This window comes from Filicampus tigris, chromosome 12 (assembly GCF_054856515.1).
Source record: "Filicampus tigris isolate MCC_2025a chromosome 12, RoL_Ftig_1.0, whole genome shotgun sequence".
Taxonomy (NCBI): domain Eukaryota; kingdom Metazoa; phylum Chordata; class Actinopteri; order Syngnathiformes; family Syngnathidae; genus Filicampus; species Filicampus tigris.
This window is the reverse complement of record NC_141228.1, coordinates 11,772,889-11,799,235: the sequence shown is the minus strand read 5'-3', so window position 1 is coordinate 11,799,235 and position 26,347 is coordinate 11,772,889. Positions and strand designations below refer to the sequence as shown.

The 26,347-nt window shown below is 38.4% G+C and overlaps 2 protein-coding genes across 7 annotated transcripts; one reads left to right on the top strand and one right to left on the bottom strand.

Moving 5' to 3' along the window:
- Window positions 1–215: 215 nt before the first annotated feature.
- LOC147138371 (dynein regulatory complex subunit 11) lies at window positions 216–10,466 on the bottom strand. 3 transcript variants are annotated; one of them, XM_086048309.1, is made up of 20 exons: window positions 9,886–10,466; window positions 7,535–7,601; window positions 5,847–6,174; window positions 5,647–5,766; window positions 5,059–5,238; window positions 4,901–4,972; window positions 4,548–4,753; window positions 4,381–4,465; window positions 4,216–4,314; window positions 4,037–4,112; window positions 3,821–3,927; window positions 3,624–3,701; window positions 3,464–3,525; window positions 2,456–2,538; window positions 1,782–1,889; window positions 1,512–1,711; window positions 1,117–1,203; window positions 850–1,027; window positions 513–751; window positions 216–422 (listed from the first exon to the last, which is right to left on the bottom strand). In XM_086048309.1, the coding sequence occupies exons 2-20, from the start codon at window positions 7,543–7,545 to the stop codon at window positions 306–308; spliced, it is 2,436 nt and encodes an 811-aa protein (XP_085904435.1). In that variant the 5' UTR covers window positions 7,546–7,601; window positions 9,886–10,466; the 3' UTR covers window positions 216–305. The 3 variants fall into 3 exon arrangements, with proteins under 3 accessions (XP_085904435.1, XP_085904436.1, XP_085904437.1); XM_086048310.1 differs by lacking the exon at window positions 9,886–10,466 and adding an exon at window positions 9,008–9,035; XM_086048311.1 differs by lacking the exon at window positions 9,886–10,466 and adding an exon at window positions 8,612–8,824.
- On the top strand, window positions 9,862–24,914 carry alkal1 (ALK and LTK ligand 1). Of its 4 annotated transcripts, none has more exons than XM_086048313.1 (8): window positions 9,862–10,006; window positions 10,098–10,168; window positions 10,390–10,620; window positions 10,796–11,068; window positions 18,859–18,912; window positions 19,475–19,558; window positions 21,707–21,780; window positions 24,800–24,914. In XM_086048313.1, the coding sequence occupies exons 4-7, from the start codon at window positions 10,798–10,800 to the stop codon at window positions 21,769–21,771; spliced, it is 474 nt and encodes a 157-aa protein (XP_085904439.1). In that variant the 5' UTR covers window positions 9,862–10,006; window positions 10,098–10,168; window positions 10,390–10,620; window positions 10,796–10,797; the 3' UTR covers window positions 21,772–21,780; window positions 24,800–24,914. The 4 variants fall into 4 exon arrangements, with proteins under 4 accessions (XP_085904439.1, XP_085904438.1, XP_085904441.1 ...); XM_086048314.1 differs by having other exon boundaries at window positions 9,930–10,006; window positions 10,083–10,168; XM_086048312.1 differs by having other exon boundaries at window positions 10,098–10,620.
- The last annotated feature ends 1,433 nt before the right edge of the window (window positions 24,915–26,347 follow it).

The following is a 26,347-nucleotide window of genomic DNA, read 5'->3' as shown; positions in this document are numbered from 1 at the left end:
GTTTCATTTTATTTAATGGCTCTCGACTTTATTAGTGGTAGGCCTAAGAACGAGTATTATTGCTAATTCTCAAATAATGCAATGCCCAACCATCTAAGTGCAACCAAAAAGCGTTTAAACTGCAAACTGCAGCTGCAAGCGTTTTGCCGCTCTCTAGTGGCCAAAAGAAGTAAACTCCACCTTTCAGCAAATCAACCAACGCACGATTGTTGCGATTAAACTTGTAAACACATCCAAGTTTATTCAAAGTAATGCGTTTATAATGACAGCCATATTTGTTAAAATAAATTTCTTTACAATGTACATTATTTCTTTCCTTTCTTTGGGGCACTTTTTGCTTTAGCTTGCGCCTGCTGTGCCTCTTCCCTTTCTGCAGCAGCCTTAATCCGCTTCTTTCCCAAGGGAGTCTTTGCATACCATTTCTGGAAACAAACACACACAGACGCACAAAAAAACACAATTCAAACAACGGGAAAATTTGCTTTGTATTTAAATAGAACCATTGACAGTACTTTTAAGGCCTCTTCCTCATCCTGAAACACGGGGCTGAACTTGGCTAATGGGGCCACAAACTCGATAGCAGTCAAAGGCCTCTTTTCTAGCAGAAGCATTCGTCTCTTGGTAATAACTTGCTGGATTGCCTGGATCATGTAAGATGGGGTGTAGCCATCGGAAATTTTTGACAAGGAGCTGAGGTCCAAGGCTGAAGTTATCTTGCCTCCATGTTTTTCAATCAGGTACTTCCACAAAACTGAAATCATTTCATGTTGATGTTCATGTTAATACAAACATTGGAAGTTAAGATTGATGCACTTTGTTAATTTTAGGATTAAGTGTGTCGTTTCTTACCATATCTGGAGCCATAGTCAGGCCTTGGAATGAGGATGACTTTTGCGTACGTCTTACACAGTGACTTGATATCCGCACAAGTGGGATCTTTACTTGTTCCGATTATGAGAACACGATCTTCTTCTTTGATCAGCTTGAGTGATTTGGGCAAATCTTTCTTCAAGCGTTTAGGTTCTAACTGGACATGTGTAGAGCGTTTTTAGTTCGAAATGCCAGACATATTAACTATATGCGGTACTCAACCACTTTTACATTAATCAGACATACCGCTCTTTCTTCCTTGGGAACTTTCTTGTAGAACATTTTCTCTGCGCCATCGATCCATATCACTGAAGGCTGCATCAATCTTGCAACCTTGTGCGAAAATGATCCTTGTAAGGACTTGCTTTTTTTCCACAACATAAAAGACCTTTTAAAATAATGATTGTTTTCAGAGATTGTGTATGAGCATGTCAGAAAGGTTCCAGGACTGGTGTCACAAAACATATACTTCAAATCAAAATTTACATCCCACTAAGTTGTACAGTACACATACCTAAAAAAATCTACTTTGGTACTTCCCACCACTGATAAGAAGTTATTGATACTAATAAGTGTTTATTGATAGAAAAACAACCTGAAACCTGTAAGCAACTCTAGTTTGATTGTGTGTGCTGTGTTACCTTAAAGACCAAATGGAGCATCATCGTGAGGCCACTCTTGCCTGGATACTTTCCAGCAATGTTGAGAGGAGAAAGGTCAAACAGGGTGGCGCCAGTCTCCTGGCAAATTGCATGAACCAACATCTTCTTGCCAACCCCTGCCGGTCCTGCTAGTAGAATGGACTTTATAAGGGGGGCCTTCTCATGGACCACTTGAGAGCCTGCAAAGCACACACAACTCATGAACACTCTAAAAAAAAATGGTTTCGATTGTATGTGTGAATCATATACCTAAAGGTAGAATTCCATAGAGAGATATAAGTTGCCGCACATCTGACACCGAAGGCATGGGTTCAATGTCATTCTGTCTCAATGTGGTTCCAAGATAGTTGAAGTCACCTTTGAAACAAAAAGGAAATGGTTTGCTCGGTAACTGAAGAGTAAAACTCTTCTGCAGGAACGGGTGCTTATCATGACTAAAAACATCAGAAATTGGTCAGCATGGTCTTGGCGTTATCAACTTTCACACCGGAAGAGGGCAGCACATTGCTGTTAAGTAATCAAAATACACTCAATGGTCACATCATTAGGTACACGTAAACGAGCCATTACAAGAACTACTAGATCAAAAAATCTGCGTTTCTTAGTGCTGAGTGTTGGTTAACACTGTCATATGTCTATCAGTGCAACAGTATATCTGAATTTCTAATATTTTGCCCTTCACAAGTAGCTAAATAAATTGACTAGATTATTAGATACCAAACACTACACTGCAAACCACAAGCACTCATTTTAATTCATAATATTGCACTCGTATACTTTATGTTACATCACTGAGGCGGGAGGGGATTGATTTTAACCATGAGAAACACTATTGTTGCATAAGAAAGGTGCTTTATAGATGAAGTTTGTTTGATTTAATGAAGAAAAATTGCCAATTTGGGACAATTTTTACAATGACTTACCCAGGTAGTCCTGCATCCACACAGCATTTGCCTGCTTCAACAAACCCTGCTCCACCATCTCCTGACATAGAGACTCAAGAGTCCTAGAAGGCATCAATCAGTTAATTACAGCGGATATAAAAAGTCTACACACTCCTGTTTAAATACCAGGTTTGTGCGATATAAAAAAAATAGACCAAGATGACTATTTTGTTTAATCCACTGTTAATGTGACCTATGACCTGTACAATTCAATTGATTGTTTTGTTTTTTATATCTTCGAGAGTGGAAGTAAAACTAAACATCTTGTGGTCTGATTTAACATGAGTTTGAAATGTGATTCGTTAATTTCAATTACACTCACAATCCATTATTTTCAGAGGGTGTGCAAAATGATGCAGCTAACATTATTTCAGTTGCAGGGCCGGGTCTAGGCAGGAGCAAGAGTGGGCCTGGCCCCCTCAAATAAATGTTGTACTCCCCCCAAACTAAATCCCCCAAAATATATTATATTTCACGTATTTTTATGTCATGCCTCTCTCCTTCGCTCCACTTCTTACTGTCTTAATGTCTCGCTTGCCCCCTCAAAAATAAAATATATCAAGTTCTTTCTTGTGTCATGTTTCTCGACTCTGCTCCATCTCCCCTTTTCACTCTGCTCAGAGTATCGGCCCGCTGCCGGCTCGTTGTGAGGGATAGCTGTCTGCAGTGAGCTGAGACCCAACTTCCAATCACCCTTCAGTATGCAAATGAGCCAGCTTTGTCAGTTAGACACGGTAAAAGTTTCTGGAGCACAATGCCACCTCAAGATTTGTGGCTGCCCCCTCGGTTGTTTATTTCATTTCTTTTTAAATCAATTGACTTGTACAGGTTATAGGTGACATTAATGGTGGGAAAAGGTTTTGAAGTGATTTATCTTGGTCTAATTTTTTTATCTCACAAAAACCTGACGGTGTGTAGGCTTTTTATATCCACTGCGTGCTTCACTACTTGACCTCTATGCCTAAGTACATTGCAAGTTCATCTCACCTATCAACTGTCAAATCTTTCTCCCCCTTTTTCTTCTTCTTACTGCCCTTGCCTGCTTTTTTCTGCAAATACAGTGACACAGTTGACGGCAGTCCAAGCAGGGCGGCCAAGTATTACATAAGATGACGCATGGACATTTGTCTTAACTAGATATAGACACCTTTGCGTAAACTTTGGCTGGGGTTTTTTCAACAGCAAGCCTCCAGTCTGCCAGTTCCTGTTTCATCTCTTCATCCACCTGAGAAAGGCACAAAAGTGTTGATGTCGGCATCCTCGCCCAGTGTTTGTGAAAGTGAGCAAATGTGATCATTGTTTTGTTTTTGTTTTTTTTTATGTTTTGCATTCCTAAATACTCACCTTCAATCGAATCTCTGACTCAATGTCCACCCTCTTCTCCTCCTTGATCAGCTCCACCTCATGCCGCTGGTTGAAATTTCGAGACTCTGTGCGGGTTTCCCAGAAATCTGTGGAGACATTCACATTTTTTGGTCGGAGGGGGGCTGTGAATAAGTAATTGCCTCATCTTCTCCATATAAAGCATAATGACAAAAAAATCTGCTAAAGTTGAGTTACCAACAAAGGTTTTGTTGCACATTTCCAAGTCCGCCAAAAAAGCCGACGGTAACATCACCAAGCCCTCCTCTTCTTCCTGTGGTTCGTGTATCCGTTTATAATGCATGATGATAGATTTATTTTGTTCAAAGTCATTAATTCCGGTTTGAGGGACTATTATGAATGAATGCAGCCATTACCGCATCCTTCCCCTTGGACTTTTTAGGGTCTTTTTTCTCCTCTTTCTTTCCTTTTTTATTTTTGCCATCGTCTTCATTTTCCGCCATTTCTTTCAGTAACTACAAAAAAAAGTCAGTCAACATCATGCCTGCAAATCTTTTTTGGACAGAAATTGTGTCTTATACCTGCTGGTAATCCTTTTCAGCAAAAAGGATAGCCGAGCCTCCTTCATCGGCATCTGGAAAGTCTGGGAATACCCCTGTTAGATTACTGAAAAACAAAAGCGAACAACCCCCTTAGAGAAGTTCCTCAACTATTTCAACACAAATCGTGACCTTTGTGTCCAACTGACCGACATTCAAGGAACCACTGCCTGATTTGTTCTTTCATGTTGTTGGCTATGTCTTGGCCCTCCACCTCAAGAAGGTGGTTTGCGATTTCCGTCACAGACTTTTGATAGTCATCCTCATGTTCCTTCTGCTTGTTTCGTATGGCCCTTTCGTTGGCCTGGGCAGTGATTATGGCCTCACATGGTGACTGATATTTTGGATGCGGGATCTGACAGAGAAATGCGTGCAAAATATTGGAAAAGCGAGTACTGTCAAACTAGTTTGGGTGACCCCACGTATTAAGAAAGGCAGAACTTGCAAAGCTTAAGGCACATTTAGTCTACATCATGGATGGCCTGTATAGCATTTTGCGTACCATTCCCAGGAAATTCATGTCTTCAAGGCGAGCAGCTTTGGCCTTTTTCCTCTCGACATGGCCCCTCCAAACCTGCAGATGAAAATCAACACAATCTTTCAGCACAAAGTCGGTGAAACCACGCAAAAATGTTTGGAGGCTAGTTCTTGACAAAGGACCTTCTGGATGCGGATCGCAGCTCGGTCCATGTCGGCGGGCTGCGGCGCCTCGGCCATGGGTATCTTGCTCAATCTTCTGCTGGCTTCATTCAAGGCTGCTCTCAGGCGTCCTTGGCGTGCCCTCTCTGCCACTTGAATGATTCGGATGGCCTCGTCTTGACTCATGCTCTTTGGCACACGCTAACGTACCGGTGGAAAAAGACACAAGATAAACGTACTCTCACTATTCGACTGAGTCCAATGCAATGGCTATTGGAGACAGTCTAATGACATTTTGAATGATGTATGACAGGGATGTTCACGATACCAAGTACCGATACCGGTAGTACTTTTGATGTATACAAATTTTAAACACATTGACAAAGACCATTCTTTCTGATGCAGGTGGTGATTAGCCGATGTGTGAAACTGACGCAGTTTAGCGCCAACTACTAGCAAGGAGGAAGTCAGATTTGCTGTCTTTAGTATCGGTGGCTGGTATCGGCAGCCTCCACAAGCCCTGATATCTTAAAATAAGGCCAGCATCGACCCGATTCGGATACCTGGTATCGGTACTCGCCCATCTCTAATGTAGGATGTCTTACTGACTTTTTGCGTGCTACTAGACTCCTCCATCTGAAGGATATTTGAGAGCATTGCCTTTCGCGCTCGGTGGTCTGTGCTGCGTTCACTCAAAAAATAGTGAGGGATGGGAATCTCGAGGTCGGCCTGGCGAGACAAGTTCATTGATTGCAGCACTCATATCAAGTGGATTTCCATTCAATCTAGCGGTCAGAAATGAAACTTACAGGTGTGAGCTTTAGGTCGTGTAGGACATCATCCACGTAGTGGTATTCGGTGAGCTCTTTTTCCACCATTTCATTCTTCAGCTCTAAGATTCGACCCATCACACTTTCAAGGGTGTGCAGAATAAGCCGTCTCTTCTGCGGGTGCACCACCTGGTCGTAGACCTTCTCTAGTTGTCTTAAGATCTGCAAATAGCGCACGTACAGCATGGCCAGTCTCTGGAAGAACACCACTCGGTCCTTTTCTGGCTCAAGAGGCTGTGCAGGAATCTCCTCGACTAACAGACGACTCAACTCCACCTGGGCCTCTGCCCACAGCTCATTGTATGTCCTGGGATGAAAAGTCGGTCGTTATTGAGGGAAACATTTCCAACGCAAATGGAATGGGCTTAATGTTGGAAATATTGTGTTTTGACAAAATCACATGTCTTTAAATATGCTGTACTGTACACTACAGGTCAGGTAATGTGAGGAGTGAAAAGAAAATATTAATATACTGCAACGTTTTTGCAGGTATGAATATTTTTAGGATTTCAGGTTATGTTGTCATCAGGCCCAGAATCAAAACATGATAGAGATCATAAAAAAAAAAAATCAAGAAAGGTAGGAAGTTGTTTTACACAGTATAAGTTCTAATTAATAGTTTGTTTTCCTTGGACTACTTTGGACTCAATTAAATAATAAAAGATTGAACGGGACACTAGTCGGTGAGATGGTACAAAACTATATATTGGTATATTATGTCAGTTTCACGCATTTGTCACTTGTTACATTAAAAAGATTTGGCTTATCCACACCTAAGTGAATTAAATTTGTTTAACTCACTAAATACAATGGCTTGGAACTGGCTGAAAATTATCCAGTACTGCACCAGGCAAATTGTCAAAATGTTAGTATTTACTTGGCGGGTCTGTTCTAAAAATAGTTCATCATTGATGGGACGTTGTGATTTTCTAAGAATGTTGTTGGCATTTGAAAATGTAAACACTGGCAGGTTTATAAAGATAAAGTGTTGGATATTCATATGTATCATTAAAATGATCAGTGTCTTCACATAAATATAAAAAATATTATCAAATTTGTGAGTATTATGTGATTAAAGGTACTAATTTCAGAATGTGTTATTTCAGAAGTGTGCATAAAACTGGTAGCCCTTTCCGCTATTCAGTAACCAAGAATTAGCTCTAAGTTTCTGAAAGGTTTCTGACCCCTTCTCTCGTCTTAAAGGGAATCACTGCCTACGTACAGTTCATTTGTACCCGTATTTAGCTTTTAGATTCAATATATTTGCATTGAATCTGTAAAAAATTGTTGGTTTTAAGTATCTATTTATGTACAGTTTTTATTTTGATTTTATGTGCAATACATTTGAATTGAATCATTGTTAAGTACAGCTTTTTTTTATTCTCCTATATTTAGGCATAGTGATAATGTTCAAACTGTTAATGTTACAGCGGATTACAATAATAATATAAATACTTGGGAATGAAATCTGTATCGCATTTTAATGAACACTTGGGCCGACTATGCTACTGTATTTTAATGTTGGTCATGATGTTGATGTTTAAGGCTAAATGATTTTTTAGAAGGAACTGAGTGTAAAAAGTTTGAGAACCACTATCTTACAGTATTGGTAGGAAATGTGTCACCTAATATGGTAGCCTAACTACCGTGGCTGCTGAGAACTTTACCTCTGCGACATTACTTTTCCGGAACAGATGTGGGATAACTCTTAGTCGAGTCTCCTGTGGGTGGGAGCTGTAAAAAAAGCAATTAAAAACTGTGATCAGAGGAAGAAAACAACAGCATTTAATTGTTCCCCGGAGGGACAATTCGATTTACACTCTTTTTTAGATGTATGAATAATATACTGTATAGCAATAGATATGATGATATAGCCTATTATGATTCTACATTAAAACAGGCCATATTTTTATGAAAGCAGTAGGCAGCGGTGTCAAACTCATTTATAGTGTGGGCTACATTGTAGTTATGTTTTCTTTAAATGGGCCGTTATGACTGAAACTATAATCACACAATCATATTATTAGAAATACACAACAGACTGATCGATAATTAATGTTGAAATCAGAAGTCAAAGGAATTACTTTGTTCAACTATTTTTCTAGTCATTTTAAATAGGGGTTTAGTAAAAAAAAAAAAAACCCGTATGTGAAGACATTTTATAATTTTGGTGTAGATTTTGGTATAAGAAAAAGAAATGGACACATGATTTTCTTTAGTAGGCCACATATGGCCGCTTATCTGGCCATGGATCTGGAGTTTGATCCCTGCATGTGCAAAAGCGCATGATGGGTCTGTGCAAAAGTTAGGTAATTCAATGCCATGCTCAAGAGCATGTTGGCAGTACTCAAAGAGTGATCCTTAACCCTTTGACTCCCATGTCAAGTATTTACAGTACAGTACATATATACATATACACACACACATATATACATAGACAACACATATTTATGTGTGTGTGTGTATATATATATATATATATATATATATATATATATATATATATATATATATATATATATATATATATATATATATATATATATATATATATATAAACAGAAAACATCTTTCATGACTGGCTCTCAATCCAACCTCACCTCTATTTTTTGCACCTCATATGGTAGTAAATCAAACGCCCACATAATCATTGTTTTATGGGATTAATTTCTTTAGCTGTTTTGACCCTATACATCAGTAGAGATGTTAAGTTGTAGAAAGTGCAGCAAAAATACTCAACATACCAGCCCACCTCCCCCGCCTTCATTTAAATGTCGAACTTTGTTGTCATGACGTATCCACGCTGAGCTCATGTTTTACGTGGTCAATAACTAACGTGTATTTTATCCAATTTACACCATGAGTGCTGCTGAATTCCACTGAATGACCACGCTGCACGTCGCTATTGTTTAATCAACACTGAAAACGATTACGATCGCAATTTCTCCAAAAGTAAACACCCGCAATGGTTGTTTATACAGTTAAAAAAGTAACTACGATCATCCGTGCAAAGGAAATTCATTCATGTAAAAGGTAAGTAAAAGGTGATCAATGACTATAAGAGTAATTTCAACCGTGATTCATGCAAGTAACCATTCGTAATGACGTTGCTTTATAACGTCAATATTCAGACCCCCTACCTCGAGTGGAAGTTGCCATGGAAACGACAAACAACGTCAGAACTTATTCCTATGGGTTTTGCAACTAACGTAAAGGCGTCACACTGCCACCTATTGAACTGGAGTGTAACGTAGTACAATAGTTCCTTTAACAAAAAAGGATTAAAACAGCGTTTATAATGGCATTTCATCACATTGCATCACATTACATTATAAAACGCTAGTCAGTGAAGCTTTCCAAAACATAATATCTTAATATATAACAATATTACAAAATTAAACTATTCCAAACTCGAAATATTGGGAAATGAAAGAATAATTGCAGAAGTGGTAAATAATTAGGGAGGATTATGGCCCTCTATATATATACACCTGTATGTATGTTAGTCAAGTATTCCAGTAACAATGAAAAATAGGCTATAATGATTTCTGCTCTATAGGAGATCCTTGGTTTAACCTAGCTTATTCTTTTAACATTTTATCTGTGTCATCATTTTGTTTCATTCACTCTTTCTATTTCAATTAGGTGACGAAGATTTTGACTTAGTGTTTGGTTTGTCTAGTGTTTTGTTCAAATTCCCATTCAAATTCAGTTTATTTGTTTAAATGTTCCAGTGTTTAAGTAGTACTATTTGAGTCATTGTGTTGTTTTATTTTACAGGCAACAGAATTAAATTGATCATTTTGAAATCCAGGAGGATAAAGGAAAATTTGCTCTGAATCCTAATAAGCAATGAACATTATGTCGTTGTTTTTTTTTTATCAATCTGTAGAATTTGTGATTCTGACTTTTCGTTCGGACGAAATGCAGCAAATCGCTCCCCTCACCTTTACAGGGTAAATTATATTGCGTAGCACAATTGTAACGCTGGTATGCAACAGGTGAGTCAGCAACTTACCCCGTACAGCACAATTCGGAAGTGTAACGTTCACCTAAAAAAGGTGAACTAAGACGATCGCTTTACCATTTAGAATATACCTCAATTCCTGGTCACTACACATCGGGGGAGTACAAGAGAAGTAAGTGCATGGACACATCACTTTATTGCAGCGGTTTCCATGTATTTCTTGAAAACGACAAATCAGGAACACCCAGCTGCTATGCCGTCAGGAAAAAGTCTAGTGAGGCAGGTGGTCACAAGACATCAGACACGGGTGCACAAACATCCTACACGTTGACAGGTCAGTGAAGCATCACGCGTACTGCTCTCAGGACGTAACATATCCAACTTTTTTTCCGTTGAGAGAAGAAAACAATAACTTGTGTTTGCGGGCTATTGGCTCCGTGTTGCTTATTTTCTCGAGTTAAAATAATAGTGGAGTAGTGGTGCAAGATTTTCATGCACGGGGATGCCCTTAAAAAATGTTGTGCGTGAGTTTTTGAAGTTGTGATGTGCGCAAAGGAGGGGCGCAGCGTGCCAAAGTGAGCGAACGCCGCGGGATGAAACAGCACCAAAGATGTCAACCTTGCTTTGCCACCCACACGAAATCGATATTACCCCCAAGAAGTCGACTGCTCCACGTATAAATAGAGACGGGAGAATATTGCTCCAAAGACTGCGTTGAACAAGCTCGCTGCGACCAGGACCAAGACTTAAACCATTTGAGGAAGTCAACGTGTCCACTCGACACTAGTAAGTGTGCAGTGACACTTGATGCACTTTGCAACGCCATATACTAACAAACATGTACTAAATGGACAGTAAGTGAACATTTTCAGGATTCAGTCATGATGATGATGATACAAATGCGTTTCATATTCAATGTAATGATGAATTAATTGTTTTTGTTGGCGTGTTTGAACCCCAGTAATGCAGGTGGAGAGGAGATGGCACATACTCCTGACTTTCCTCCTTCTGCTCATCACCTCCGGCCAGTGTGTGGACAACAAGGAGGTCAAACAGAAGGAGAGAGGAACCCTGTTGGATTTAATCTTACGGGTGATCAGAGACAGCCAGCAATGGGACAAACATATTTCCAGGCGCTGCAATGGGGGACTCTTCACGTCCCTTCAAGACCTGAAGTTGTCCTCCCGTGAAAAGCCTTTGTACGTTCCCAGGCTGGATAACAGTAAACTCATAGGTAAGCTGATAAGATTTATTTTTAGCATGTGATGATCAAAGCATAATCCGTCATTTTAGCGTGGGAGACAGCTGTCATTGTCGGCGTCTGAACTGTCCAACTTATCTTTAAAAGCCTGAGTTAGTTTCGCTGGATTGGAAGCTTGTGTAGTATATGGATGATAACATCTCTTTTGCATATACAGTACACTACAGTATTTTATGTGCCTAGAGTAAGCCATATTATCATAATTACCAATTTAAATGATTTAAGAATGGATTCATTGCACTTAAAGGCAAACAGATGATTTTGTTTGCGATATTCCTAAATTTCCACTTGCTGTGAGTGGAAAATTTCAGCCTCATTCCAGCTGTGCTTTAGTGATGGATGGAGAGAGCAAAGGTAGGAAGCATTAATTCACCAAGGAGAAACGTCACTGTGCCAAACGTGAATGACTCATTCACTGATTCATTGAGGAATCCTAAAGCATGAATGGAGATCGTCGCTGCGTTCAAACTGGAATATGTTCATCAATGGCAAGAACAAAGCCTGTTGACTTACAAATTTAAAAAATGTAAAAAAAGAAAAAAAAGTAGAAGTAATGATAAAGAGTGAATTGAATTGACTTACCGGTACATAAAAAAAAAACATTAAAAGTAATGTTTTTGTAGCGTTGTCTTTTACAACTTTGAAACATACCTGTACATTTTTTTATCCCTCCATTTTCAATAGCACTTGACCTGATTTAGTGTCTGGAGTCCATCCCACCCTTTGTGAGAGGTGGCGTTACACCCTGGGCCGGTAGTTTCCAGCCAATCACAGGGCACATACAACAACAACTATTCCCTCTCACATAACACACCTATAGACAATTTAGATCTCTATTGAACCTACATGTTTGGAACCCTTGCATGCTGAGCCGAGATTTGAAACCAAAAACCAACTGTGAGGCGGATATGCTATAACCACTCCAACACATTGCCCACCTGTACATTTTTCTCTGGGAAATGTACAAACCGTTACCTTGGGGTCATAGTCCTATAGTGGGTAGGGTATCTGAAAGGAAGTTCTTGGACACCTTTCTCACAAAGTGTATTTGTCTAGATGAAGTCATATGTCATTCTAGTAGCCTGTTTTATGCAGTTAAGGTCAAGGTCTAACACACCAAACTCATCCAATTTGGATCTTCTCCAAAATGTTCCCACAAAGGTGCAAGTGTAGAATTGTCCAAAATGTCTTGGCAAGAAGAATTTCTGTATTCCGGTTTCTTAGCTGAAGTGGGGGACAGTGTTTAAGACTCTGAAAAATTTGTGAAAAGTGGCCTTGGCTACGCTTCAATTAGTGGCCCGATGGGTCCAATTAAGTAAATAAAAAATGAACGCCTGCAACTGGAAGCAGTTGTGTAAATAATTGCGCTCTAGTTGAGTGGACAGCGCCTCTGCCGGTTTGCCTGAGTTCCTTCAAATCGCGATTAGTCAACGATCAACTCCACACCGTAGACAAAAATTTTTTCCCAACGAATTAGAGCTGGGGCGGCACGATGGTCGACTGGTTAACACGTCAGCCTTACAGTACTTAGGTCGTGGGTTCGAATCCGGCCCTGGCTTTCCTGTGTGGAGTTTGCATGTTCTCCCCGTGCCTGCGTGGTTTTTCTCCGGGTACTCCGGTTTCCTCCCACATTTCAAAAACATGCATGGACGATTAATTGAACACTCTAAATTGTCCCTCGATATGATTGTGAGTGTGAATGTTTGTCTCTGTGTGCCCTGCGATTGGCTGGCAACCAATTCAGGGTGTACCCCGCCTACTTGCCCGAAGACAGCCGGGATAGCCTCCAGCACGCCCGCGACCCTTGTGACGATAAGCGGTTTGGAAAATGGATGGAACGATGAATTAGAGCTGAGCCATAAGACGATACATTTCACTCAGACGATAGAAAGGTTAAGGTTGTGCCACTTTATCTAGTTGCACTACTGAATGCATTTCTTATTTGATACACAGCTGTTTAATATTACCTCATAATGTAGTGAGAAAAGGTAAGCAGTCATAGTATGTTGTATAATTTTTTTATAGAATAACGGAACATATCTATATCGCGGTATATCGTTATCGTGATATAAAATGTCCTTTATCGTGACGGAAGATTTTCATACGCATCCCTAGTGTCATTTTTCTTTTAAGGTCAATGTGGTTGCTTGTTATTTTGTTTGTTTGTTTTCATGTAGACCTCAATGGAAACTTTGTTATTCATGTCCTTACTTTCATATATGAATATTTGAGCAGTTAGTCTTGCCTCTCATATTATGAAACATACTGTAAATTAAATCTGTAGACGAATATCGCCTGAGAGACTATGATGAATCCTGATTGCTAAAGTATGTGCAGTAGGACTTAATTAAGTGGAAATAATGCACTTGGTCTGCTGTTGAGATTCTGCCCAACATGCCAGTGAGTCTGCTCGTGTTGGAGAGGTGTTGCTCAGGCATGAGCTTCAATCTCACATCAGCCTGTGCAATTGGAAAAGCACCTTTCTCAGACCAGTGGGTGGATGGAATTTATCTTTTGAGGATACAAAATAAAGCATATCATCAAATGATGCGTGTGACGCTACCAAAGTGCGGCGGTCACGCAATGATAGATGTTTTGAAAACAATGAGAGAGCAAGAAGAAACCTAACGATAACCTGACTGATTAGATGAAGTTTTGTTTGCCTTGATGGGAAGTAATCTACTGTAAGGATCTATCAAGTCTTTGTTGTTTTAATGTGGCTGTAGACAACAATATAAATTACAGTATATATTAAAAAAATCTATACACCCCCGTCCAAATGCCACGTTTTTGTTCATCCATCCATCCATCCATCCATCCATCCATCCATCTTCTTCCGCGTAACCAGGGTCAGGTTGCAGGGGCAGCGGTTTAAGCAGGGAAGCCCAGACTCTCCTCTCCCCAGCCACTTCGTCCAGCTCTTCCAGGGGGACCCTGAGGCATTTCTAGGTCATCCGGGATGCATAGTCTCTCCAGCGTGTCCTGGGTCGCCCCTGAGGGCTTCCTGCCGCTGGCACGTGCCTGTAACACTTCACTAGGGTGCGATCGAGGAGGCACCATCATGAGAAGCCAGAGCCACCGCATCTGGCACCTCTCAAGCGGCTCTACCCTGAGCCTCTCCCGAGTGTCTCTAAGGGAGAACTTGGACACCCTGCGGCAGCAACTCATGGCCGCTTGTATCGGAGATCTTGCTTGTTACCATAAGTAAGGGTAGGAACGGAGATAGACCCATAAATCGGGAGCTTCACCTTTTGGCTCAGTCTTTCCGCATCGCTTACAGATCCACAGATCCACCTGTAAGTCTCCCACTCCATACTTCCCTCACTTGTGAAAAAGACCCCAAGATGCTTAAACTCCTCCACTAGGGGCAGGATATCATCCCCCGACCCTGAGAGGGCACTCCATCCTTTTCTGACTGAGTACCATAGTCTCAGATTTGGAGGTGCTGATTCTCATTCTCGCTTCACACACAGTTGCGAACCGCTCCAATTAGAGTTGAAGATCGAATCTTGATGAAGCCAAGAGAACAACATCCTCTGCAAAAAGCAGATAGGTTTCACTGAGGTCACCAAAACGGACACCCTCAATGCCTCGACTGCATCTAGAAATTCTATCCTTAAAAGTTATTAACAAAATCGTGACATAAGGTAGCCTTTGGGGAGTCCAACCCTGTTTGGAAACGAATCCGACTTACTGCCGCCAATGCGGACCAAACTCTGGTACGGGTCACACGGGGACCGAACAGCCTGCACTGGGCGTCCGGTACCCCATACTCCCAGAGCACCCCCAACAGGATCCAACCAGGGGACACCAGGGTCCAATGCCTTCTCCAAGTCTACAAAACATATCGGGCAAACTCCCATGCACCCTGGAGAACCCTGCCTTGAGTGTAGAACAGGTCCGCTGTTCCAAGGCCAGGACGAAAACCACACTGCTTCCTACGGCTTGGACGTTAACTCATTCAGTGCCAAGGACATATGTATGTGTCTTGACATATAAATGTCTTTGACAATAAGATCACTTTCACTCTTTGTATTAGTTTTTTGTCATGCGCCTATCTTTATTACCGTCAAGTGCTACGGACCCCATTGCAACAGCCTTGATGTCTTTTGGAAATTTTTAGGAAGAATATGCCTCTTCAGTCACACAAAATTAGTTTAAACCATGATCGGCGCATTCAAGACCTTCGATCAGCAAACATCAAAATCTTACACAGTATGTGTATTTATATTTTGGCTTTCTATGATTTTTTTTTTCCCAAGAGTTTTTCCAAAAAGGAGTGTTAAGTAATCTGGTTAAAGTCTGTGCATTTTAAGGACTCATGTTACTTTGTGTCATTCATTAAAGTGATATGTGGAGTAAGTGAATATATTCAGTGATTCATCTGAGTCTGCTGTGTCTCTGGTGAGACCACAAATTAAAGTCTGTAAACAGATTTAGTGATTCATTGGATTCCATGGCGTTTGTTATGGGTCCACTAACTCGCTTTGTCAACTTAACAGCATCCAGCCAGAGCACTCATAGGATTCGGGCTAATGGAGACTCGGACTCAAGAGTTCTGATTCATCCGAAGATTCAAATCATTAACCCTGGGTGAAGCTTGAAGCAATGCAGATAAATAGAATAGCCCGGATGTGTTTTCTTAGTCCCATAACATTTGCATGCCTTCTGAAGCAGTTATTCATGGGGCACAATAATCCTGGTCCCAGAGCCCAAACAAAAGATTAGCTTTCACCAGTCAAAGAGTTTTACTGGGGTTAACAACTTTTTTCATTTGTGTCACAGTAAATGCATGAAGTGCATCTGTGGCATGAACCACTCTTGTATTACGGTTTCATAAAAAATGTGAAATTGTCTTTAGGCTTTAAGTGGCTAACTCACTGTATAGATTTTCGTTTGATATTTTTGCTTGTATGACATTTAAGAATATTACAATTTTACTTCGAATATAGCCTTTACAGTTAATTCATGTTTTTATGGTAGTGACAGATTGACTCTGTATCAGAATATTTCAAGTTATGTAATTTTATGGGAAAACGGTTTTGAAATTAAAACTAATCGGGCATCAAAATGTTGACCAGCATCCTGGACCTGATTTCTTCAACCTTAAAGATCAGCTGTATTCAAATGTTTTTACCATTTATAAGAAGTCTAGATCAATTTTACTGACATATAAAAAGTATTTGACCGTGGTGGCCATTATCTGTAATCCACACTCCCGTACAGAGTGTTCCTGAGTCCGGGCCTCATGTACAGTATGTTAGGCCACATGCCTACTTGAACAGACTTATTCTGATGGGCATTAAATTCCACATACGGTAAGCTCTTTAGCCTGTTAGCATGCACTCTGCAAGAGACCTCCTTATACAGGAGGTTGTAGTGTCGACTTGTAACGGTATCTGATCCTAATATTCAAGGGAAATAATATAAAGACTTAATTTGAAAGTCAAACAACAACTTCCCAGTATTTGACCCTATATTGACACAACTGAGATCTATAATATTTGATACTTCGTAACCGATTTTAACAACTCAATATTAGCCTAATTTGGATTTTTTTTTTCCCCATAAATGTTCTTTTATTAGATCTCCAGATCGAGAACTGTAAGCATCATTCCGCATTCTCAATTTTTAACTTGCTGTATTAATCCTCAAATTTCAAAGCAGGCAAGATGAGTGGCTGCACCCTCCTTGATGTGAGCGACCCTTGGCCAAAATCCAGACACACTTCGGGTCAGCGAGGAGTCACGGGCGGCTAACGAAATGTTGTGGATTACTCGGAAAAGTCTACTTTGCAAAACTGTAACACGCTGTGGGAGTTCAAGAGTCGCCATCCAATTGCACCTAAACACTGTAAGAATCTCCCTATGTGGCCCCGACATGACCAAATGGGAGTTCAACAAAACTGATAGGCAACATAAGAGTTTAGGTGGCACCATAGGTGTTTCTAGCCTATTTTTGGCAGTGCTAAAGCACCTACACTGCGCAATATGCTGCCATCTAGTAATATTGAACAGGTAGACTACCTATCTTAAACTACTATATATGGCACTTTTTTTTTAAACTTCAACCACTCCACACCAGCACATTATTATTATTATTACCAGTCCTCATTCTTTGCTGCATTTAATCATAGGTCACTGTTTACATTGTTAAGTAGGCGTTAATGATGATTTTTCTAGCTCGAAACAATTCAGGTGGTCAGACTGTACCACAGTCCTGTGTTTTTTTAATTGGAATTGACAGAAGTTAGTTGTTGTGTCATATATTGTACATGTGATCATCTTAAAAGCCAAGTGCTTCTGGATAGCTTACTGACTGCAAGTCCATTAACATTATTACCCCTCCTAGGAAAGAGAGACTGAGAAGGAACATACCAACTGCAAACAGAAAGGCCAGAAACCGGATTTGAATCTGCAATCTGTGCTCTGTGAGGGAGATGTGTTAACCATAATTATCATCAGAAATTCTCACAACATGTTTTTAACTTGTCTGCAGCAGTGGTTCTTTCTCATGGTCATGTTACATGTTTCAATGGCCACTTGTTGCCAGGCAGAATTCATTGGGAGCGAACATAACTTCCCAGAAGCCCAGTTGAAAATCTTGGTTAAGATCACGATACCAGCGGTGCCCAAGTCCGGTCCGCAAGAGCCCCTATCCTGCCTGGTTTTCATGTCTCCCTCTCCCAACACACCTGCTTCACATGATCAGCTCATCAGCAAGCTCTTAGAAGCATGATAATGATTCTGATCACAGGTGTGTTGGAACAGGGGGACATCTAAAGCAGGCCCTGGCTCAGTTGTATCAAAATGTGATCAACAAACAAACCTTTGCAATAAATTGTTTTCTGAACCAACAAGTTAATATCATGATTATTTTCCCCATCTTTAAAAGTTGTTTTTTTTTCATGTATGGTTTACAATTTAAAAGCAGTCGGACTCAAGGTATTTTGCTTTTGTATCATTGATGACTGAAACGACCTAAAACTAATCTTGTAACTATGTTGCATTATGTGCATGGACATGATACTGTACTGCCATTACTTGAACACACTAAGACCAGGTAAAGAGAAAGACAAGGGCTGTTTTTGTCCTGATTTTGCCACTTGCCGACCAAGTATGTCTAACGCCTGATTATCTTGTGTACCAATACTATTTTCGTGACTAGTGTAAATCCTGCGCACGTCACAATTCTGCGCACAGTTGAGTTCAACCTGATGTTGGCAACTTCACAGCAGGCCGGCGGATATGTACAAGAGAGGGATGCGCCGCTGTGGGGAAGGTCACGGCCGACTTTAATCATGGCCAATAAAATCGTCTAATCACATTCCCTTTCGATGCGGCCCACAAGAGTCTGGACATCGTGGAAGCACCTGTGCCGTAAAGTTGGCACTTGGAGGCCGCCTCCCAGCCCCGATAGTTCCTATCCCTCCCTGTAGCTACAGCGCCCAATGGGATGATTTTAAAAATATTGTGATAATATAAATAATAATAGTAGTATGTACAACTAATGGATTTCTTCAATAATTCAGAAGGTTTGATGTCCACCGTTCGCAAACACATGCAGCGAGCCTTGCGCTGATACATAAATCAGGATCCACCGGCATTTGCGCTACGTCGCAGATTTGCTGTCTATGGAAATAGCTATGGGTCAAAGCAGCCCTGCATGCTCACCTTGGGCAACCTTTTTTAAGTCTGTGTAATGATATCATTTGTCAATAAATGGCTGGAAATGAACTCACAAATGCTCATTTTCCTTTCCAGAAATCGCTCCTCGTGATCTAAACATGAAACACAAGTTCATTCAGCACTTTGCAGGTAAGAAAATTAGATGAAAGACTTCAGTTTCATGCTTGACTGATGCTCTCTACTGCCTTTAAAACTATTGTAAGACAATTTTGCTTGGCACACAGATTAAGCGGGGCATATGTGGCTTTTTTCTCGTGCAAAAATGGCCTGCAGCATTTAAGAAATAATTTGTATTCTTCTCAGCCAACTTAAGGCAAAAAACTTGAGCTGCTTTGTGTTTGAGGCTTATAAGGCAACAATGTCGAGAAACGGCACATGGTCTGAAGCTGAGAGATTTAAATGAACAGCGACACGAGGTTAAGATGATTACTTGTCTCAGGACCTGGACAGACTTCATTAGTGGTGTGAAAATCCGTAAGCTTATATGAAATTTGGATTGTAAATGACAATTTGATTCTTCTAGCCACCAAATCTACTTGAACCATCGGTCAGGTTTACAGTTGCCGTTTTCTTTTCTGTTCAAAAAGTCACCTTAGGCCTGATTGTGAGCCATTTAATTTTTGTATTAAGAAGTAATTATGTGACCCAGGAGCTTGATTCATTTTGGCTGATGAGACCTTTTTCTATCAAGCAGGACCAGTCAAGTTCTCATCGGAATGCAGAACACACTTTGACAGACTTTATCACAACACCAGAGATTGCTCAAGACCAGCATGTATGTGTTCCATTCTCCTTTTGCACCATCTCAAAAAAATATATACGTTTAAGCAGTTTTTTGTTTTGTTTTGTGTTCTCTAAAATTGCAACCATAACCAAAAGCAACAATATTAGCCAGTTAAAGTCCCAACACATATTTGAATGTTTTTCCCAAATTTAATTGTGAATCATCCAGATTTCACTATGAACACTCGTATATTGTACAGTCCTTAGAGACAATCATATCTTAATTAATGAATTAAGTAAGTCATAATTGTATTATAATAAAATCTGTTTAATATCATAGATCATTGATGACATATATTTTTTTGTAATTTGTTTCTAGTTATTTTTGAGTGTTGTCAGTTTCCTTTCCATTGTTATATTTCAGTGAATATTGCTCAGTAGAAATCTGCATGGATGTACTTTCGCTCAATTTCTCACAGCTGACAGCCTAATTGTGTTATTCAATTTCTAATGATTCAACTATTTGTATCTACACAAACTACACTAACAACCGAAACTGAACGTTTATGCAACAGTTACAGTGTTAGATGCACAACTAAATAATATTAAGAGCTGTACTGCATTATAGTGAGAACTGTTGTGAAAATATTATTGAACTTTTTTAGCTATGTGAGAGGAGCAAAATATTGTTATAATCATTATATCGCTACAAAATATATATTTATTTAGAGACAAACTCACAACCATAGTCCCCAGGTTGGATACCACTGATATCCAAATACAAATACCTAGTTTGCAGAAGTACTCTTTTTCTTCTTCTTTTTTTGCACTTGGAGGCAGGCAATGACATCTGAAAGTAATTGCAGATGTTTTTTCTTCATGAAAGCATCAAGACAAAGTTGTTGGAACACTAAGTGATAGCAGTTTATAGACACATGATGCAGGATGGAGGTCAACTCGAGGCCTCTTTAAATGAAAGCCACAACATACTTTTCTTGAACAAATTATTCCTGATCATAAAAAATAAAGAAAATTGGTACTCAGTGTCATATTTTACTTGAATGGAACACAATGTCCCCTATTTTCGTGCCCAGCTCAAGTCTAACGCAAAGTGCAACGTTGGTAGACGGGCGCAGGTATAAAAGGTGTTTACGCCATTGTGCACCGCTGTGGCAGGTAACATAGCCACCTTGTTTGCCATCCAATGGAAGCGGTTCCCCTCTTTGCATTTATATTCCGGGCACGATCCACTTGGCGAAAGGACTGGAGTCCATTCAAGAGATTGGCTCATTACAAAGTACATTTTAAAGACCCTGCAAGAAAATCTCCGCTTGCGAATGATGTAAAGTTAGCCAGAGTGGATTGAGGACTTGAAGACTGTCTTTTACCATCGATAGTGCGTTCGTGTGTGACCCACACCACCAACCCCCAAAATAGTTGTGCCATGGTCAGATGTAAAGATATATTTAAAATGATGATGATGATAACAATAATTGAGTAATAATTCATTTTTATGAAAGAAATACGATAACATCCACTGCACACATCGGCGGAGCTTAGAATCTGTCTGCCTGCACCTTGATCAAATCCACCAATTTTGCATTACACCACCCGCGCCACAACTTAGACCTACTTTTGGCTGGTCTACTCTCTGTCACTAAATTGTCAGGTGCACCAGCGGCGTGTAATAAAAATCACCCAGGGAGTAAGTATATAGTAGAATCACATTGGTGAAATTTGTGACATATTATATGATGTATTTATTTTTATTATTTGGTATACTAATAAAAATAAAAAATCTATATATTTTTTTAAAAATAATATAAAAAGTATTGTATTGCACATGTTTTGTCTTTTTTAACTGAATTAAAAAAAAAATATATATATATATATATATATATATATATATGTGTATATATATATATATATATATATGTATATGTGTATATGTATATATATATATATATATATATGTATATGTGTATATGTATATATATATATATGTATATGTGTATATGTATATATATATATATATATATATATATGTATGTATATGTATATATATATATATATATATATATGTATGTATATGTATATATATATATATATACATATATATATATGTATATGTATGTATATATGTATATATGTGCTCTTTACTACTGACTATCTGACTGACTTTTTGTCCCTTTTTTTTCAGATTATAAAAGATGTGCCAGATTGCTGACACGATTAGCAATGAGTCCACTCTGCACACAATCATAGAGATCTTATGTAAGTTAAAGAAAATAATAATAATTTTCTTCAGTAATAAGGTAAATTATGAGGAAATCATCAAGTGTTACTCATGGCATGTCCATATTGGTACAAGTTAGTAAAGTTTGTAAATTTAGGCTCAAAAGACATTCTCTTGCCTTTCCAAGTGAACAGATTAAGAGGGGTGCACACATACGGATTTTTAACATCCTGTGTTTTATATACTGTATTAATAATTATTTGAACATAAAGTTTTAAAATACAAGATACCCCACACATAATTGGGAAATACTCAACGCCATATACATGCATGCGGTGACCAGTGTTGGGCATGTTACTTTAAAAATCTAATTAATTTACTAATTACTAAATTACTTCATCCAAAAAGTAATTAAGTGATAAACTGAATTTATGCCTTGTAAAAGTAGCAACGCAATTATGATATTGTTCTATATATAGTGTAAAAGGTGTTTATAATAGCTGAATGAAGAATAAAAAGTAACACAATATATGTTAGAATGTTTGGTACTTACTTAAACTCAACATATTGCAACTTTCCAAATGCATAGAAATAATAAGCAATATTGAGAAAAAATAATATTCACACACTTTGCATTTTAGTGCAAAACTAAGGCACACAAGCGTAAATGTAAAATGATATAAAGGAAAATCTGGTTAGGTAGTGCAATTCTCTGCGTTTGTATCGTATTGTACAGTAAACTGAGCATTATTCAACTCTTAAACATTAAGTAAGAATAAGCATGTAGCTTTACTCCTATACCGTACTGCTATGTGACATACACAGGTCACTTCATGTCTGAGGTGAACAGCCGTTTGTCATACAACAGGGCTGGATTGGCGTTAGAAATGTGATATTTTTACCATGCCACACAAGCATAACGTGTTGATGGAAGCACTCCGTAACTGAGAAGTAGAAGGTAGGTAGAAGTAGGTAGCTTCGGGTCGCTTTCTAATTGGCAAATTTTTTGTTTGTTTTTGTTTCACCTCACAATACCATGTGAGTCCATGGCTCAGCTGGCCTCTGTTTTGACTCACACACCCACAAGGAGATGTGATCGTAAAAATATTGAACCGTTTTGATTCCCAAGCAGATTGTGGAGGAAAAATCACTCTGGAGACACCCCACACCGCAGGATAATCACTCAGGATAATCCAAGAGACATTTAATAACCGTCTTGTTGTCTTGCGAAAGCTCACGTGATACCACATCGCATTTCTGATTGGCTGCTACATTTGTAATGTAATGTAATGTTCAAATTTTGAATTGCAGTAAAAATAGCTGCAGACAGTTGGCTGCCCATGAACAGTAGTTTCAGAACCCTGCATACCGAGGAATAGTTTGGTCAGGTTGGACCACGTCCGTACGTCCAAACTACTTGTTTTAAGCATGTACAATGTACAGTATATAGTACAATGTCCTGTATTATTGTTGTCTTTAAAGAAGGGCTCATTCACAAGCTTCGACAGAATGAATGTTTCTTCATTCCTGGAATTATCAAGGAGAAAATACACGTGCACTTTGGTAATTATATCTCAGCGGCATTAGACTCACAGTCATCTATCACTCACAGTATTAGTTGGATCATATTTGTGACAGTACTTGAGTTTTCAACATGACATGGTTCTCATGGATTGAAGTTAACGTTATAATTGTAACCTGATTGTTTTGTTGATCCACTTCTATGGTATTTGTTGTTGTTTTCATTGAAATTGCGCTTGTGAAATCACAGAATGATTTAATTAGGTGTGACTGCACAGTTAAATAAGATCCAATGCAAGAGCTGCATCAAAAGTTCAGCCTTTACTACTTTACTTACTTTACTATATATTTATACGTATATATATATATATACATATATATATATATATATATATATATATATACATATATATATATATATATATATATATATATATATATATATATATGTATATATATATATGTATGTATATGTATATATATATGTATGTATATGTATATATATATATATATATATGTATATGTATATATATATATAGGTATATATATATATGTATATATATACATATATGTATATATATATATATATATATATATATATATATATATATATATATATATATATATATATATACATATACATACATATATATATATACCTATATATATATATACATATACATATATATATATATATACATATACATATATATATAGGTATATATGTATGTGTATATGTACGTACGTACATACATACATACATACAAAAAACACCTATAGTCCGTGTTTGTACATCTTTGCGCCAGTGACGCTTCAAAGTTTGACTTCACACGTGAGCAGAGGTTATAGGCACACATATATATAAATTGAATTGCTCAACATTATTTTTAATAGACATTTTTCATTGAACTCTAATGCTATCTTAATACATGTGAACACATAGCATATCATGTCAATATTTTACAAGAGCCATTTTACACTACAGTCAAAAGTTTGGGAGCAAGAAGAATAATTCAGAATCTGATTAGTTCTTTTATTAAAGCAGTGCGTGATGACAGTGGGTTGGATTCACATTCACTGCAGACTGGTCCTGAATCCGTCATGACTCAATTAAGTGCTCTCAGAGGATGCAATTAGGAGCCACTGGTGAGTGATTGCTGCAATAGAGTTCATCTACATAGTACTTCACTTCTTTTTATTTTTTTGGGGGGTGGGTTGTAATACTTACGTACGTGATATTTGGTGGAACTGTGATGAGAAAATTGACAGGGCTGACACATCTTCGAGTGATTCACGTAATGAGGTGCCCTCCACATTCTTCTGTACAAATCTGTCAAACATATATCACACTTAAAGGGCTCTGTCGAGTGATGTGTGGTTGACTCACCATTTGTGCAGGAGATTAGCAATAAATTACCAGTAATGACCCTCTTCGCTCAGGCAACATCGTCAGAAAGACCAATGATAAAATGTACAACAGTTTTGCCTCTTCCGAAGTGCTTGATTTTTTTTTAATTTTTTTTTTTATCCTGGCAGGCACCATCATGATGGAGGAACGTTTTGCCAAGGAAGTGCCTTCAAATATACGAAGTGTATGTATGTGTTTGTGTGTGTGTGTGTGTGTATATATATATATATATATATATATATATATATATATATATATATATATATATATATATATATATATATATATATATATATATATATATATATATATATATATATATAAAAACATGTTTTCTATGTTTTATGTTGTTACTCTTCTTGACATACATTCTATTGGACATGATGGTTATTTTCACATGGATTTTTCCTTAGTATTTCATTCAGCACATTTACTGTAATATTAATTGTAATGTGTAATATTAATTTAATATTTTACATATTCGGGAAGTGTGTACTGAATATAACCTTTCCACCAGTGTTGGATTGTTTTGCTTTTGATGATGAAGAGAAAGTCCTCTATTGTTGTGAAACTCTAAGCCTGCCCTGTATTGGATCATTTGTCATACTCTTGTCTTCATCACCTTTTATTTGGCACTTGAATGATTGCTCACTACGAGAACATGCAGAATGTCAAGAGAATTGATAATACTGCACTATTGGACAATAAAGACTATTGAAGCAGAGCATAAACACTGCATTGAGATTCTTGCAAATAAAATCCTGGTGAGATTGCAAATGGAACTCAAGGGACTAAATTACGTATTATCAAGGATAAAAATCATTAAGTCCAACACAATTGTTTGCAATGTGCTTTTTTTAATCATGCAAATAGAACTCACTTGACTGTCACTCAGAAATCAGTAAATCATTTTTTTATTTCAGAAGATAAAAAATATATACCTGTGAGAATTGTTATATTGCCTGTATACATGTGTTACCATTTTTGTTCAAATATACGTTTCTGAAAGCGTTAAAACACCACCCCAGGGGTGCTATTTGTTAGTCCGTCTATGGAGTTTCCCATTGTTTGTTAGGCTTATGCTAGTGGCAATGTGTTTTTTTTGTTTTTTTTTAAAAATAAACACACAACATGCAATTTTCTTTGTTTTATGTTTAGTTTGACAGACAATGTTCAACTAGGAGGGGCATTAAACAGCTCGAAGCCTTTTTTCTGAAGATGTGTTCACTGTGACAAACTGCTCCAAGTGAGCTGAGTTCACTGACACCATTCAGCGTTCGTATCTCAAGTTTCTGCTTACAAATCAAAGCAAGAAAATCAGTCGAAAAACTCTGAAATCGGGTCACTCGTGGGCAGCACTGTATTGCCATGATACAACTTAACTAAACTAAACTAGGTGTTGCTTCAGAACAGGTCACAAACATGATATACAGTGTTTTGAATCCAAACTACAAAACTGTTGTATGTTTTACAGTGCAATCCCTTGATTCTCTTGCGAGTTATGTTGTGATCTCATGTAACGTCATGCATGAAAGCGGTTGGGCCGCTGAAGTTATGCACGACATCAAAGGAATATTTTTGTAGACATTATGGGCACAATTCAAATATGTACTACCTCAAGACATTCTACTGCAGAGGTTCCACTGTAAAAGAGTGAATGGTATGTTATTTTAAGT

Bases quoted from the DNA above. Each gene is read 5' to 3' on its own strand.
- LOC147138371 (XM_086048309.1), bottom strand. The intron at 3,702-3,820 runs GTGAGTATTTAG...TGCCTTTCTCAG, and splicing joins AGTCAGAGATTCGATTGAAG to GTGGATGAAGAGATGAAACA. The intron at 1,204-1,511 runs GTAACACAGCAC...TTTTCGCACAAG, and splicing joins TGCTCCATTTGGTCTTTAAG to GTTGCAAGATTGATGCAGCC.
- alkal1 (XM_086048313.1), top strand. From the start codon at position 10,798: ATGCAGGTGGAGAGGAGATGGCACATACTCCTGACTTTCCTCCTTCTG. The intron at 18,913-19,474 runs GTAAGAAAATTA...TTTTCTATCAAG, and splicing joins GTTCATTCAGCACTTTGCAG to CAGGACCAGTCAAGTTCTCA. The intron at 19,559-21,706 runs GTATGTGTTCCA...CTTTTTTTTCAG, and splicing joins AGATTGCTCAAGACCAGCAT to ATTATAAAAGATGTGCCAGA.